This window comes from Pongo pygmaeus, chromosome 17, assembly GCF_028885625.2.
Source record: "Pongo pygmaeus isolate AG05252 chromosome 17, NHGRI_mPonPyg2-v2.0_pri, whole genome shotgun sequence".
NCBI classification, from domain to species: domain Eukaryota; kingdom Metazoa; phylum Chordata; class Mammalia; order Primates; family Hominidae; genus Pongo; species Pongo pygmaeus.
Genome location: NC_072390.2, coordinates 78701139 through 78719129, shown reverse-complemented (window position 1 = coordinate 78719129; position 17991 = coordinate 78701139). Strand labels below are relative to the sequence as shown.

General features: G+C 36.6%; 1 protein-coding gene across 5 annotated transcripts in view; it reads right to left on the bottom strand.

Moving 5' to 3' along the window:
• SERPINB7 (serpin family B member 7) overlaps positions 1–17551 on the bottom strand; it is a 29906-nt gene extending 12355 nt beyond the window's left edge. Inside the window, exons 1-3 of one of the 5 annotated variants that reach the window (XM_054460857.2) lie at positions 17532–17551; positions 10007–10192; positions 574–624 (exon numbers count right to left, since the gene is read on the bottom strand). In XM_054460857.2, coding sequence (XP_054316832.2) covers positions 574–624; positions 10007–10174 — 219 coding nt within the window. In that variant the 5' untranslated portion in view covers positions 10175–10192; positions 17532–17551. Of the gene's footprint in view, positions 1–573; positions 625–10006; positions 10193–10845; positions 10866–11105; positions 11175–14492; positions 14538–16592; positions 16721–17531 lie in introns of those variants that run through there. The other 4 variants (XM_054460856.2, XM_054460859.2, XM_054460855.2 and 1 more) reach the window with 4 other exon arrangements.
• Between the last annotated feature and the right edge of the window lie 440 nt (positions 17552–17991).

Here is a 17991-nt window from a genome sequence, read left to right as displayed (position 1 = left end):
CATCTGTCTTACCCTGTCTCAAAATAGTGTCTGTGATCAAATGAAATAATTTACTAAATACTTGGACTTAAAATTGTTAACAGAAGATAATGATTTTGCATAACATATATATTAATTAATTTTACCAATGTAAGTTGTCTATGAATATACAAAGAAAAAGGCAAAACATTTAACTTCATCCTTTCTTGCCCAAATATGGCCAATATGCAAATAAAATATTACTAAAGTAATAAATAACAAGTAAATTATCAAAAATTTTACTTGAAAAATTCACAATCTGGAAATCTGAATAAAGCATTTTTTTTGCTTTGAAAGGATAGTTCCACATTCTCCAACCTCCATCTCTTGGGCTTAAGCTAACCTCCCACCATAGCCCCCCCAAGTAGCTGGGACTATAAGCTAATTTTTGTATATTTTGCGGAGATGGGGTTTTGCCATTTTTCCCAGGCTGGTCTCGAACTCCTGGGTTCCAGTGATCCACCCGCCTCAGCCTTCCAAAGTTCTGGTATTATAGGCGTGAGCCCCTGCACCTGGCTCACCTTCTCTTTTTCTAAACGAACATATTGTCTTTACCTGACTATTAGAAGAGTTTCCATATCCTGAGGCAGTGTTAACATGAAGCAACTGTAAACAGGGCACAAGGAAAGCAATCATTAGAATCAGAGGTTACGAGAACAGTTTGCAAGAGGTTTTAAAAATCAAAATATTCTTTCCCAATAAATGTGTCTAATTGCCGTTCCAAGTTCATTAGTGTCTTAGAGCAGATTCTCCCCATGACTCTGAATGCACATCAACAGGCATACTTGGTTTTAATTTTTATTGCATTTTCTTTCTTTACCACAACTTGATTTTCTCTTAGGCTTACTAGGATTTTGGAATTTGTGTCAATTTACATAAATGCTATGGTGATATTGCTTCCAATTAAATCATGCTTGTCTGGTAGTCAGTCCACGCACAGATATTAATGCCTCAGTGCACAGCTCTCCCAGTCTGACACTGAATGAAAAGCATATTTCAGCAGCGGAACTCTACAGTTTTCAATATAGTCAGTGAAATGTGACCACCATCTTCACTATACAATGGTGTAACTCAGAATACCTGTGGCCTGGCCAGGTGTGGTGGCTCACACCTGTAATCTCAGCACTTTGGGAGGCCAAGGCGGGCAGGTCACGAGGTCAGGAGATCGAGACCATCCTGGCTAACACGGTGAAACCCTGTCTCTACCAAAAACACAAAAAATTAGCTGGGTGTGGTGGCGGGCGCCTGTAGTCCCAGCTACTCAGGAGGCTGAGGCAGGAGAGTGGTGTGAACCCGGGAGGCGGAGCTTGCAGTGAGCCGAGATAGCACCACTGCACTCCAGCCTGGGCAACAGAGCAAGACTCCGTCTCAAAAAAAATAAAAATAAAAATACCTGCGGACTATTTTGTGATTTATGGAATGAATAAGCCTCTTTCTGAAGTGACTGGGCAGCTATAATTTTAACATTTGGGCCAATACAAATTAGGTCATCAATTCATGTGTTAATTTAATATTTATTGTTTTACTTACCAGATTTTCTCTTAATTTTGTAATTTTGGAATAATGGAACCTATCAACATTTCCTACCAATGATTATTCCTAAATTTCTTGAAATGTCATTTTATGTAAAAAAGCACTGTTTTACTTAAATAGGCTCTAAAACTCTATGTCATCACCATTTTAAAAAAATATTTGTTTTTGTTATTCTTTAAATTCTGGGATACATGCGCAGAATGTGCAGGTTTTTTACATAGGTGTACACGTGCCATGGTGGTTTGCTGCACCCATTAACCCATCATCTACATTAGGTATTTCTCCTAATGTTATCCCCTCCCTAGCCCCTCCCAACCCACTGACAGGCCCCGGTGTATGATGTACCCCTCCCTGTGTCCATGTGTTCTCATTGTTCAACTCCCACTTACGAGTGAGAATATACAGTGTTTGGTTTTCTGTTCCTGTGTTAGTTTGCTGAGAATAATGGTTTCCAGCTTCATCCATGTCCCTGCAAAGGACAAGAACTCATCCTTTTTTTACGGCTGCATAGTATTCCATAGTGTATATGTGCCACATTTTCTTTATCCAATCTATCATTGCTGGGCATTTGGGTTGGTTCCAAGTCTTTGCTATTGTGAATAGCACTGCAATAAACATACGCGTGCATGTGTCTTTATAGTAGAATGATTTATAATCCTTTGGGTATATACCCAGTAATGGGATGGCTGGGTCAAATCCATATGAACACTTAAAAGTCTTTCTTTCTCCCCTTCCCTCCCTACCCCATGTTTTACAGAGTTTTCAACATGTAGAACTTCCCCTAACTTTCAGCTTATTGAGAATACAAACTCATAATTAGAATTTGTACTATCTCTAATATTCGATATTATCCCTTATATTTCTGTCTTATTGTTTATAACTACACATTGTCTCACACAAAGGAGGCACTATACAAATTGAGTTAAGGTAGTCATTTGTACCGACCAAATTTAAAAACTATATTTTGTGTATCAGGCATAATTTTGACCATATTAGTCTGATAGAGGATTTTTCTCATAGCAGTGTATATACAGAATAACAGTGATTAAATGCTTCCTCCCCAAAGCTGACTGTTTTTAACTAACCCCACCATCATTGTTGTCATCAACCTCACCGTGGTGGCTTCTGACAAAAGAAGAGAACTTTTCAGCACTTGCCCCCTCTGCTCCTTTAATTCAAAATTATTTTACGGAGGTTTATAAAATTTAAAATGTGTTGAATTTGGGGATTTTTATGTTAAGTGGGCTTAGTTTAAAGAAAAATTTGTTAAATTCATAATGTAATAAAACTGGAAAGCTTAATATTTTTCAGTTTAGAAACGTCCATACTTACAATAAAGTTCAATAAGTCATTGCTGTTATTAAGTTGTAGTTTTGATCACCTAATTATTTGCAAGTGATTTTTATTTCAATAGTGACTATGCATGGCATGTTTTCACCTATGGAAAAATTCAAAATCCAAAATTTTGAACTAGAACCTGCAGTGACTGAGTGACAGAGACCCTTGAACAGTTCTGATTCAACAGCCCATGGGAACATCAGCATTTGATTTATAGAAGAGCTTTCTTAGTCTTTAGATAAACTGTCACTGTGAGCATATGGTACTGAAGGACCTGTCTTATCAGTCTACAAGAACATTTATGCATGTTATGATAAAGAAAAGATGATGAAAACGTAAGAAGTCTTTTAATCTTTAACCTTTCACTGTATTTTGAGAATCTTGCATCTTTGCAACATCTCTACTTGAAAATAGAATAAGCTCTTGGCCAACATAAATTTTCAATGCCTTTAAAAATATGGCAGTTATCTCTTCCCAATTGAGAGAAAGAATTCAGAGAGAGAATATGCTGGGTACTCTGTATCTTTAAACAATCCTGCCTCAGTTTTTTAGTCAATTTTATTGCGGCTGCGACTTCATTGGTGAACAGTGGCGAACAGTGGGTTTGGTCACTTGTCACTAGGAAAGGAAGGTTCAACAGGGACCTTCCACTCCATGGAATTATTTATTTGGACTACTATAAGAAAGGAAATAAAAGCATGTATCTTTATACTTTGGACTACATCATTATAATTGTTTCATCCTATGTCAGAAAATAGATGAACTTTGTCTCTCAGGGCTCCCAAAATGAAAAGTTTCAAATGAAAGTCATTACTGTCCATCATCTCAGTATAAGATGGAGAGAGAGATGAGCAGTGGCCGGCTTGAACTTAGGTGGTCCCTTTGTATCCTTTTTTCCTAAAATGAGGGGTCAGGAGTTGATGGGACCAGCTCGCTAATCTTTGAAACAGTTTAAGGTGAAAAGTTTAACCAGTGAAGGCTGAGAACATATTGGAAATCATATTTGATTATGACATAATGTCTTGAGCAAAATGTAAATGGCTATGTACATTTATATGGTATAGAATATAATTTGACTGATGTCTGCTCTTCAAAGTTTTAAACCTTCTACTTATTACAATCATACATCACTTAACTACGCGGATTCTTTCTGAGAAATGTATTGTTAAGTGATTTTGTCATTGTGTGAATGTTACAGTGTGTACTTACACAAACCTACATGGTATAGCCTATTGCTCCCAAATACAAACCTGTATAGTATGTTACTGTACTGAATACTGTAGGTAGTTGTAACACAATGGTAAATATCTGTGTATTAAATACATCTAAGAATAGAAAAGGTATAGTAAAAAACTGTATAAAAGATGAAAACTGGTAAAACAGTATAGGCACTTCCCATGAATGGCACTTGCAAGACAGGAAGTAGCACTGGGTGAGTCAGCGAGTGAGTAATGAGTGAGTGTGAAGGCCTAGGATGTTACTGTATACCGCTGTAGACTTCACAAGCACTGTACACTTATGCTACACTTACATTTATAAAGAATATTTTTGTCTTCAATAATAAGTTAACTTTAGCTTACTTTAACTTTTTTACTTTATAAACTTCTTATTTTTAAAAAACATTTTGATTCTTCTGTAACAACACTAGGCTTAAAACACAAAGACATCCTACAACTGCACAATTATATTTTTTCTTTATATTCTTATCCTATGAGTTGTATTTATTTAATTTTTTAACTTTTTAAACTTTTTTGTGAATAAGTAAGACATAAACACTTTAGCCTAGGCCTACACAGAGTCGGGATTGTCAACATCATTGACTTTTTCCTTCACATCTTGTCCCACTGACAGGTCTTCGGAGCATTAACACGCATGGCACCATCATCTCCTATGATAACAGTGCCTCCTTCTGGAATCACTCCTGAAGGGTCTGTCTGAGGCTGTTTCACAGCTTTTATTTTTCCTAAGTAGAAGGAGTACACTTTAAAATAACTACTAAAAGTATAGTATTGTAAATGCATAAATCAGTAATAGTCACCATTATCAAGCATTACGTACTTACATCATTGTATGTGTTGGGCTTTTATACAACTGGTAGTCCAGTAGGTTGGCTTATGCCAGCATCACTACAAACACATGAGTAATGCATTTCGCTATGATATTATGATGGCTGCAACATCACTAGACAATAGTAATATCTCAGTTTCATTATAATTTGACGGTACTGCCCTCATATATGTGGTGCATCATAGACCAAAATGTCATTATGTGGACTGTGACTGTACCTTGTAAAAAGAACCTAGTAATTCATGCAAAGCCTTGCAGAGAAAGGAATCTCCCCTTCTCATTGGCCAAAATTTCTCTTAAGACAGACTGTAACTTTTTAACAACTCCCTGCAATTCTTTTTCTTTTTTGTTTTTGTTTTTTTTTTTAATAGTCCTAAAGCTACCATTGGAAAGAATTATTTAGGAATATATGCATGGAACAAAAATATAAAATACCATGTTAAAGTGATTCAAACATACTAACATCTTTTCTGAGATAATGCTTGTGGCATCCAGGCAATAATTTTAAAATTATATGACTATCCGGAAGTCATTCTCCTTAACTTTTTGAATAAAGTTTTAATAAGTTTAAATATTTAATATCATTCTTTGATCTTGACTAATATTACTCTCTTTTGATATGAATTTGGTTGATTTTCTGGTATTCCTAATTGAATCTTAGTAAACAGAAGGGTCAAATATTGAAATGATACATATCTGTTTTTTTCTTTACAAAAATCCAAGAAATTGTAGATTCAACAGTAAAACTACCATGACTAAAGATGCATAATGATGCTACAGGTGGAGCATCCTAATCCAAAATCCAAAATGCTCCAAATTCTGAAATTTTAACATGACACAAGTAGAAAATTCCATACATGACCTCATGTGATGTGTCATGGTCAAAACTTTGTTTCATTAATAAAAAGATTTAAAATGTAGTATAAAATTACCTTCATGCTATATGTATAGGTTGTATATGAAACATAAATAAATTTCATGTTTATACCTGGGTCTTATCCCATCTCACGTATAAACAAACATGCTGAAAACTAAAAAAAATCCCAAATGGGAAAAAATCCAAAATCCAAAACACTTGGTCCCAGGCATTTTAGATAAGGGATATTCAACCTACAGCAAATATTTATATGTGATAAATATTAGATAAAACTTGAAAGGTCTTGTTTATCACAATTCTTCCTCTTGTTACTTTTCTTATCTAATTCTTTGGTGTTTCTATCTGAAATACAAAGTGTGCTATACTTTCATGTTCCCTCATGTGTTTATGTAGGGAAATCAGAATTTTTCTTTCTGATAAATGGTTAATGAATTCAGATGATGGCAATGAGGAAAATCATGGGTCTATACAGTCTAAGCAATTTCGGGACATTTGGATTAAGGATTTTTTTTAAACAAAGGATACTATGAATCATCCTTTGGCTTCTACCTGTATATTCATGCCAAATTATAAAACTATTATTTCGTCTTAGAGAGAGGTAGAATACGTAATATATTATAGTGATTATTTTTAAATGCTTTTTGTAAAGCTCGGTTGCATTTTAGAAAATTCAAATTTGTACAACTTTTAAATAATATTGTAATCCAAACATAACTTTAGAAAAATATATATATGTGGGTGTGTATATGTATATATTTCGTAATGTATTTCAATGGAAACATCTTGCGAGAGAGAAGGAAGTCCAAACATATGGCTCTCATACACATGTAATCCAAACGTGTGTAATCCAAACTATATATAATATATAAAATAATGCATTTCAAAGGAAATGTGTGGATGTGTGTGTGTGTGTGTGTATATATATATATATAAAGCATTTCAATGGAAATGTCTTGTAAGAGAAGAGAGGAGTAAGTAGCTTACGAAATAGGAAAATCACTTTTTAATACTTTTATATTCAAACACTATAAGAAAGAACAACATTATTAGATCTAAATGAAAAAAAAACACAACAAAAACAAAAAACAACAACAAAAAAAACCATGAGTCTGAACCCATGACTTTGTCAGTAAATATGCTTTTCCAGCTCTTTCACTCAAATGGTGAGCAGGCTTCATGGCACTTCAACTGCATTGAACCTCAAGCACACTGATTCTTGACTTTAATCAAGTGAACATATATATTTACTCTATACTATATATTTAATAGAGTAAATGAGCCAGAGTTTCATGAGGAATAGCTGAGCTCCTTTTGGAGCTAAGATAACTCAAGATAAGCCCAGAACGTCTTGTCAGAAAGCAAAAATATTTTAAAGTTATTGGGAAGGATTGTTTAAAAAGATTGGGTTAAAGAGATATCTACTGGCCAAGCTATGACACTTTGAGCATCAAAAAGAAAAAGAAACACAGATCCATGGGAATGCTTAAAAGAGAAACACAGATGGAAGCCATAAATTGAGCCGGGATTCATTTAAAATAGAAATGTGTGATTTATGGTGACGAGGGTCGAGTGTAGTAATGAGAAACCAACCGAAGCAGGGGAGAAGCTGAAAATTAATTTCCTAGAAGACATTTACAGAGGATTAAAAATGTGTGCAGATAAATTAGATGAATGTTTTTGTGTCTGTAGTTGCCTTTTCTCCTCTTACATATTTTTCATGCAAGATCATAATAGTAAGAGTTATAAAAAGTCACACATGAGAGTAATTGATGAGGCAGTAAAGAGTACAGAGCAAACTCCAGCAGAACAGCAGCTCTCTCAGTTCACCATGACTCATGAGCTGTTGACCCTGGCTCACCAGGCATGAGGTGCGGGGCAAGGAGACCTCAGAAGGTGTACCAGACAGGAGCTGAAAGATTGCTCCTGACATGAAAGCACACAGTAGGTAAGAGCTGTGTGTCTTCTGTTGCATTAAAATCAAGCTTTAGTCATAGGCATGGTGCCTGCACATCATTGTCTAACACATTGAACAGTGACAACTGTAAGGTGTTTTTCTTTATTCGTTTTGTCATCAAATCAGCATCCTCCATGCACAGGTGAGGACACTAGTGCCCACAGAGATGAAATGATTTTCCCAAGGTCACAACTTCGACCCAGTCTTCTAACTCCCAGACCAAGGCTATGTTTCCATGATACCAAATCATCTCACTTGGTTCTGAAACATTATGCATTTTTATGAATGAATTTTTATTTGTTGAATGTTTTTCAAGGGCTTTATATTTATTTATCAAAATACTGACTTTAAAATACTGAAGCTTCACAGTGATGTACTTTGAGCTATATTTCAGTTTGGTGGCTTCAGAGCAGTTCTCAACTGGAGACTGATTTTGCTTTTGAGGGTATTCTTTGAAAATACCTGGAAATGTTTTTGGTTGTCATGATGGGGGAGGGGTATGCTGCTGGTAGTTGTTGATGAGAGGCCAGGGATGCCGCTAAATGATGCATAGGACAGCCCCTCACAACAAAGATTTCTCCAGCCGAAAATGTCAGTAGTGCCAAAGTTGAGAAGACCAGTTGCAGAAGATCATCCTGAGTTTGAATCTCAGGTCCGCCATCTACCAGCACACAGTATGGTCACCCCTCCATAAAATCAGGATAATAATCCCACTTCAGTGTGTCAATGTGAATATCAAATAAGATCATATTCTTAGGGCTTATCCCAGATCCTGAACACTGATAAAGTTCTCAGCAGATAGCTGTCACTATCATCTCATTAAAGTGTGGTATCCTATGTACTAGGTTGTAAACCGCTCTAGCACTTGAAAAAAAAAACGGCAGTCTAAGACTCTGTAGTCGTTCTCTAGCAATTAATATTTACTGAGCTATTCAGATAAAGGAAGGAATTATTCTAGCTTAAATTATCTCCACAAATGGTTTTCCATATGAACTGAGGTATGACAGGTTACAACAGGCACCAGATTCCTCTGGCAAGCCCTTCTGAACTAAAATAATGGGAGGAATAGTGGGGCAAGAAGTGCGCACAGGGAGGTGGGGGCAGAAAGGGACGACATCAAGGCCTCTGCATGCAGCCTGGACCTGGCATCTCACCTGCTGTTGAGCTACTGAGTTTCAGTGGCAATTTTCTGAGAAGGGAGGGAAACCTTGACCATTCCACTTCCCTATAAAGTGCTCCCAGAGCTGTGTGCAAGGGTGTGTTAATAAGCACTCCCTGAAGGTGGCGGTGAAGGTGGTGATGATGACAATGTGAGGACTATTCAGGTAGGCTGCTATTATCTGGAATGTACTATGATGTTTTTGTGCCCAGGTAACCAGTGCTTAAACTGGGATGTCATTGGAATCTTCTTCTAACTCTCCTATCTCAACTGTATCTACTCAGGCAGTGGTTCTCAACCTTTCATGTGCACCTGGAGAGCTCATTAAAACCCAGAGTGCTGGGCCCAACACCCATAGTTTCTGATTCAGTACTTCTAGGGTAGAGCCCAAGCATTTGCATTTCTTTCTATTTCTTTCTCTCTCTTTTTTTGTTGTTTTGTTTTGTTTGTTCGTTTGTTTTCTGAGACGGAGTCTCGCTCTGTCGCCCAGGCTGGAGTGCAGTGGCGGTATCTCGGCTCACTGCAAGCTCTGCCTTCCGGGTTCACGCCATTCTCCTGCCTCAGCCTCCCGAGTAGCTGGGACTACAGGCGCCCGCCACGACGCCCGGCTAATTTTTTGTATTTTTAGTAGAGACAGGGTTTCACCGTGTTAGCCAGGATGGTCTCGATCTCCTGACCTCGTGATCCGCCCGCCTCTGCCTCCCAAAGTGCTGGGATTACAGGCATGAGCCACCGCGCCCGGCCAGCATTTGCATTTCTAACAAGTTCTCCAGGCGATGCTGATGATCCTGGTCTGGGAAACACACTTTGAGAACCACTGCACTAAGGGAAAACATCAAAGCTGCAGTGCTTGGAATGTTTCTGCTGCCTCTTGGCTCAAAAACAAGTACTGCAAGCTGTGTGCTTTCTTCACACCCAAAGAGGGCCTCGTGGAGATGTGTGAAGATGTGACACCTTGTGCCTCATGATGACCTCCATTAACATGGGGACCACTGCAACGAAATGTTCTCGTGGGAAAAACAATTTGTCCTGATGATTAACTGCAAAAGCTGAGACTGACCTTATCAATCTGAGAGAGAGAGTCACCTTGAGCGCCCAAGCGGACCAGGGCCAGGGCAGCCAAGAGGCTCAGAGAGGAAAAGAACACATTTCCATTGCCTTGATTGTCATCCATCTCTCTGAACAGGTTGAAGCAAAACTCTGCATTTGCTGCAGCAAGGGAGGCCATTGTGAAATGGAGTGCAGCCTAGAGGACAATGAGAAAATGAAATTAGTTCCTGGTACATTTTCTAGGAATATTATATTTTTAGATTTATTTATTTTTTATAATTTAAAGCTTCATTTTTTCAGCCTTTGAGGTACCTATTGTAAATATTACAATATTAGATAGTGTATTTGAGGCACTACAGCCTTTGCTTTCTAAACCATCTGTAATTCAATACAACGTTAAATTTTTGAGGTTTAACACATCATTTTTAACTCACTCTCTCCATTATGGCCTCTGTAAATTCTTAGAACAATCATACATTCTATTTTTTTCAAAACTGTCCTAATTTTAAGTATTATGCGTCATTGATCCCATAAGTGTATTAATTTGTTTAAAACCATTTTCTGATTTTTTTGGAATGCAAAATGTGATTATGAGAGTATGTATCAAGAACATGTACAAGACTTTTCAACACATAGTCCTGTTTCTTCCTAGAGAACCCAGGGTGCAGTAACAAATTGGAGATTATCTTCAAATTCATGATGTTGTTTCTGAAATACAGAGGGCTGCCACCACCATGGAATTCTTCAGGGATCCACTTGGGCAATTTTTTTTTTTTTTTCAGAATTTCTCCACAATTCAAATTGATCTCAAAATCAAGGTTGGGGTTGTCTCAGACTAAATGAACTTACATGAGTTCTCCAAATTATTCCTCATGAATGTCCAATGATATTACATCTGATGGTGTGGCAGGTGCCAGGTGTTGCAGATGCCAGGAGTCAAAAACCCTTAGGGGACTTCATCCAAGTCTCAACCTTATTGCTAATAGTTGTGTGAACTGGGTCAAGTCTTTAATTTCTCTGAACTTCTGAGTTTCATCTTGTTCAGTGAGATGATCTATGTACAGGATCTAGCATAATGATTCTCAACAGAAAATCATGCTTCCTTGTACCTTTTGCCCCATAGGCATCTGGGGACTGGCATGTTGTGGGTGAGGAAGGGGGTCACAAGGAGAGAGATCCATGCAGTCTGAAAGAAGAACATTCTAAAATTGCCATTGTGTTGGCTTTGTCGCAGTTGCAAATACTTAAGACCTTTTAAAATTGTGAACGAAATTAAAATAAGTTTTTTAACTTTTATTACGTCGAATGGGAGTTTGAGTTAAAAAATTTAAAAAAAAAAAAACTTTTCTAGTACAATGCATGATCCAGAGTAGACATTCAATGAATTGAAGCTGCTGCATTTACTATTCTCTGTGAAGTGGTAATAGCCTGTTCTGTCCTAAAAGACAGCAAACATTTCCAGAAAGAATGTCCCTGAGGGACCCATACTCTGTTCTTTGGAATTCCAAGCACAGAGAACACCACTGAGGCATGACACCCTACATGATGCTGTTTTTCAGGGTCAAATTCAGCTATCTAGAATTCGTTATAAGTCATACTCCTCAGTTACACCCTAGGCACATAAGGTGAGAAAATCGTTCACACCCCACATATCTTTACTCTAAGAAAGAACACCTATGTTCTTTCAAAAGTTACCCAGAAAAAAATGTATGTTGATTTTATATCTAATCCAAGTAATCCCGGGTAAAAAGTTGTGACAATTGTGATTAAAGCTACAGGAGAAACTCTTTGCAACAAAGGAGACGAGAAACAATGGAAGTTAGGGCTGGCTATACAGTATGCGAGTTGGCAGGAAAAGGGCAGCTTTATACAGTGAGTGATATTAGCAGTGCCAAAGGCCCTCAAATGTTTAAGGGATTCAAATCATATTTTAGACCTAAAAATAAGTATTCCTTCTAAAATATGAAAAAATAAGATCAAAATTAACAAGTTTACAATTAAATATATGAAAACAAAATCTATGTTGATTTTTCTATTTAATTTAGTATTCATAAGAATTTCATTAATTTTAGAAGGAAATTGTGTGCTAGATTCTCTCCATCCTAAAGAATTTCCAAGGCTTCATGCTGGTTGCTGAAAATCAGACAGTAGTAAATGAAATGAATTGTTCTTAGGAAAGTAACTTCGAAAGCAAAGTCATATTAATCCTTTCAAAGTATTTACAGTGAAAATTATATTTAATAGAAGATTGGGTGTATTTTAGTGTTTTCATAAAATGTGAGCTAGAGTTTTTAAAATAAGACCTGAAAGATTTTTTAATGATCCTGTTTAGAAACCTGCTTGCACAGGCCAATGGGGGTCTGGAAGCTATCATTTCCCAAAGTGCAAAAATATACTTTAAGATACATTTCTCTTTGTTCAAGTTCCAATTCTTCTTGTTTTACAAATTATGCCTTACTATTTTATCCTTTGGGGCAAAAAAAAAATTTTTATTTTTGAATAGTATTCTTTAATTACTTTCTAAGCACCAATCACACATTTTCATTTTCTAAAATTTCAGGCATCCTATTTCCATGGTAAATTATTGATGAAACTATAATCTTATTGAAGAAAAGAGAAGCTACACAAGCATGTATTCATTCAGGATACAGAGTACATAAACGTTTAGCTTAGGTAAGTTTTATGAGAGAAACCATACTAGAAAAAAAAATCACGACAGAGAAACATGAGCCAAGACATTCCTAGATAATTATAAATTCTCAAGTCATAACTCTTAAAATGATAGGTGATACTAAATAGTATATACTTAAACATTCTTGTACAGACATGTTCATGTATGCTTAAAATAAATACCAAAAAGTATGTTCCATTTCACATAATTATTTTTATTATCTTTCTCTATGCAGGTGCACTGTTTAAGTTCCAGGAATAAAAGTAAGGTTTGTTTCTCCTCTCCTGATATAAAGTCTGATTCTCATTGGCAAATAAACAATTATATTTAAGACCGAGCTGATTGTTTTATAACCCCAAGTTTTCATCAGGTGACACATAAATAAAAATTAGCATGAGATCAAAACTGTGATTTTTCCTTTCCCTATAAATACTTTCAAAACAACTTAAATAGATAAAACATTAACAAAAATAAACTAAGTTCAGGCAAGCCACCAACAGCCACCAACAGCTACCAATTGACTTGAGTCCCAGTTAAATAACTAAGGAAATTGAAAAAGAAAACAACCACATTAAAGCTACCTAAAGAAGATGTCAGTGTGACACCACCCAGTATTTCATTGTCTGGACATGGCAATGCAGGAAAGTTCTTTTCAAATCATAAAAGAACTTGGCTTTATAGTCTGATTTTTCATTTTGCTAAAAATATACTATATTATTATGTTTCTTGCATAAATATTTTAGCTTAACAAACAAGAATGCAATTAATTTATAATTTTAAAGTTAACACAAATTAGCAAGTACTCATGGATGTTTTTACATCCCAAACTTCAGACTTGAGGGTCTAAAAGTCCATGGCAGCCTGAAGCCTATTTGATTCCTTATGGTCTATTTTAATCTGAGAACTTTTTTATCCCTTTCATCCTTTAGCCAATATATTATTTGCGTCAAAACAACAATAAAAATAGATATTTTCTCACTAAAGCTTCTTTTTAAAGTTTAATAAAAAGCAAAACGTCGTTTTTAAATAAAGCATAAGAAAATTCAGGCACAAAACACATTCAATAAAACATAAAGTTATGATACTATTTTATGGACCTAAACTTATTACACCTAACTGATAAATTATGTGCCTTAAATGCTTGATAAAAGTATTATCTAGTCTTAGGATACTTTTGCCTGTATATAGAAAATTAATTATAGTTCATGACACACTATTTTTTTAAAAAGCTTTTATATTTACTGAATTAGGATATACATATAGGAAAGAAATGAATAATCCCTTGAATGTGATTAATTTTTATTCTTATCAGTAAGTCAAATACGATGCTATACAGATACTACTGGAAGAAATATTTTAAAATCTTTGTATTTCTTTTAAAAACATAGTTTCAAATTTTGATAAACCTCTAATCAAATTAGTATATTATGCACTTAAAAGAGTTCAATTCTAATCTCAAAATCTGGTATATTCCAACCTATAATGCCTTAAATACAGGAAATATAGAATCTAGATTTGCGCATAATCCCTACTTATCTCTTCAAAGATGGAACACAGATTTTTCACCTGGCATCCGATTCCCATTCCATTCTCCCATGACACCACTTAAAAGTCATAGACAAGCTGTAAGGTGGAGAAGCAGACAACAGGACCATTATCCGATCTGGATGTTGTTTGATGAGTTTAATGTCTCAGACACAAAGTAACAAAGATTTATTTCTCTCTGTCTCTCTCTCTCTCTCTCTCTCTCTCTGTGTGTGTGTGTGTGTGTCTTTTTTCAAAGGATCTGGCCAGACTTTAAATTATGGACTTCAGAAATATTTACCTTACTGTCTTCATAGAGGAAGTTGGCCGCTGGTTGGGTGAGTCTGAAAGAGTTCCTTGCATTACTCTGAAATATAAAGCCTTTGACGCAGACACTCCCTACTTTTTTTTTTATGATGGCCATGATAGTTTTAAATAATGTCATTAAAATGAATACGTTCAGAGGCTTTATAGAGCAATTTAAAAGAAGTCTGTAGAATATTAGCTATAGCTCTAATTCAAAGCAGTCAAATAGATATTTTTAATGAATCAAATTTTAGCATGAAATGTTATTTCATTTGATATTTAATATCACATAGTATTTTTTATGTAGTAAATTTAGATATCCCTACATTAAGGCACAATTGGCACTTCTTACATGTGGAAATTTAGTTACTGATTTTTGTTATTGTTTATTTGATTCCTCCCTGCTCCGATTTTGGTATTTGATGAACATGACCAAGCCCCACCTGGAATAATTCATGTTCTGACATCTATAAATTCAACTGTCGTAGAGGAGTAGCACTGCAGTCCCAGAGAGGTGAAGAAAGCAAAGTGCTATAGAATAGAGTGGGCCTTTTCTCATCCATAAAATAAAAATTCACACCAACTACATTTTCATTAGTACACACACACATATATATATGTGTGTGCTGCTATGTATGTGTATAATCACTAACACGGTATTTATGCTGTATTTGGGGAACATTGTATTTAAGAGAGGTAGGTGAGCTGTCCCTCTCAGGAGAAGTAGGGTTGTACTTCACATAGTGTTTCTGACTTTATCTTACACACTATTTCCCACAAGTGTTTGCCCATACTGCCTTTATTTTCATTGTATGATTAATGCTAAAATTGAGTATGCTGACTGAAGCTCTCTAAGGTGAATATGCTATCAGAGAGAGAGATGCGTTAGAATATATTGAACACATGGAGAGGGATATCTATCCCCATCAGAAAAGAAATACATTAGTGATAGGAACTTAGAAACCAAACAAATGTCCAAAAAATGAGCAAATTTGATAATTATTAACTCCAGAGAAAGCTTACATTGTGAAAAGTATATCATAGTACACTTTATAGATCAACTGTGGATAAAATTATCATAGTCTTAATGATTTAAACCCCCCAGTCCTCGTTAGACGTCCATTGGGACCCACTTCTTCCCTTTGTCTATCAGAGCTTCTCACAGACCTTGGTTTATTTAGTATACCCAAAAACTATGCTTCATACCCAGACTTGGTCTTTCAATTCACACTATCTTAAGGCACACAAGAAGGTTTCTGACCACAAAACTCTACCCTCATCTTCTCAAGACTGTCTGAAATCACCACGGCAGTAGCCATCAGCTCCCATGCCACTGATAGAAGTAAGGTTTAGAAGGCAAATAAATCAGGTACGAAAGAATACACACAGTAAGATGCCCTTCATGAAAAGATCAAACCAGACAAAACTGTTTTTTAATGGATGCTTACATGGGTGGATAGACTAAGCCATGGATATAACTGCCTTAGTTACTCCTAGTAGGAGGGGAGGTTTTGTTGGTAAAAGAATGGGGAGGGAGGTTTTAGAGGTTCTGGCGATGTTCTATTATTAAATTGTATGCATCTATTGAATTCATCTTTATGTAGCCACATTATATTTCATTATTTTAAAACTCAACAACAACAAAAATAAAACATGAAGCCAAATGACCAAATGCCTCTGAGATAGGGTCATTGCATATTGTGTATAACTGATAATTGATCTATTCCTAATAGCAGGTTTTGATGGACAATGGGCTGGGAGACCAAGCTAAGGATACACAGGCATCTGTGAGGTAAAGAATAGGATGCAAAATAAGTCCAAGACTGACTGACATGGCCCAAGGAAGAGACCACGGGTCACAGTGTTCTCTCCAGCAGAATCCAAACCCAAGCACATTTGTGTATGGTAATACAAGCTGCCCCACCAGAAAAGCGTCCCTCCAAGGAGGCGACCTGGAGAGATTTCAGGCCTCTGAACATGATCATTGGCCATTTACATCTTCCTTGAGATTCGTTAGTGAACTTACCTCTTGCCTACAACAGAAGAGCAATAATGTAAATCAATAATTGGATATGCAAATCGACAATGTACTCACGCTAGCATCTGATACCCAGAAGCAGTGATGGGAATCTGGTCTCCTTTCTCTAGGTGATCGGTTCTCACTCACAAAGAAAATGTTTCCACACTTCTCAAGACTGTTGAGCCCTAGGTATTTTCCCCCATGCACTTAGGAAGGTGATGAAGGAGAGCTTCGAAGGAAGCCTGTTTTACCACTACCTAATGAACCAAAGTCAGCATTTCTAGGCAAAAATTTGTTCTAAAATTCTGAGAATTCAATTTTAAAGGCTGTCCAAAGGTGCAGCCTGCACTCTGCACAGGCAGCTGCTTATTGATGAGTAGACCTGGCTTTTGGGATGGCTTCCCTATGACTCAGAGCACAGCACTGTCTCTCAAGAATCTTACAAGCATTTAGGTTTTGAACCAGGTTTCAAAATAGTATCTGACTAAGGTGGTTGTTATGTAGTTCATTCAGTTTGTATGTGAGTCAGATCTGAGGAGGCAATATCCCCATCTCTGTTTCTTATAATGAGAATGGTTTTAACATAACCATAAAAACAAATTTCAGAATCAACAGTATCTGTCAGCCTGGGTCAAAACATACTCTTCTGTGAGAAACGCACAAATAGACTAACTAGACATCAAATCAACTAAGGCAAGACAGCAGTGACAACAGTGACTTGGTGAGTTTAGGGTGCCATTTTATTGCAACTTGCCACTCATCTTATAGCCTAATTTCCTTCAACCCTCTCTTGTGTAAATTTCCCTGGCATAATGACCTAAAATAGAATCTCACACAATGTTTTTTATCATTCTCCAATCTCAGATTTTCATCTGGACCTCTAACCTTTTTAGCTGGCTTCTCTTTGTACTGCTTCCCATCCTTCCCTCTTTTTCCCAATTTTCTCTGGCTTGGAATTTTCCAGAGAAACATTTGCCCTGTTAGTTATTGCACCTGGCTTCTCTAAATGCTTACCTGAACTGAGCAGCTTCAGATAGGAGCTGAAACTTGGTGTGTTCATTCATTCTTGTCATCCTGCCAGCCTCTCCTCCACCCTTCTGATCTGGCAATGGAAAGCCACGTCTGCACCACCCAGATCCTTCCTCCTATAATACAGGCTAGAGTTTGTTAAAGTGGGTTTGCACTTTGAAAAGTGGCCAGGTGTAGGGAAAGGTAGGTTGGGCCCAGTTGGTTGCCTACACCTTTGCCATCAGAACATGCCACACAGGGGCAAAAACACATTTCAGTTTCTGGCCCTAGCATCATGAGTTTGAGCTGTATGTTGCACCTACCTTCACCTACTATGCAGGGAAATGACTGCAAGTCTGGTCCTTCTGTCTGAGTGTTTTCAAAAGTACAGCCAACATTTATCCAAGTAACTGGGTTCTCTACTGTAAAAAGCTATTGGAATTAGAAGGTACCATCATCTTACAGT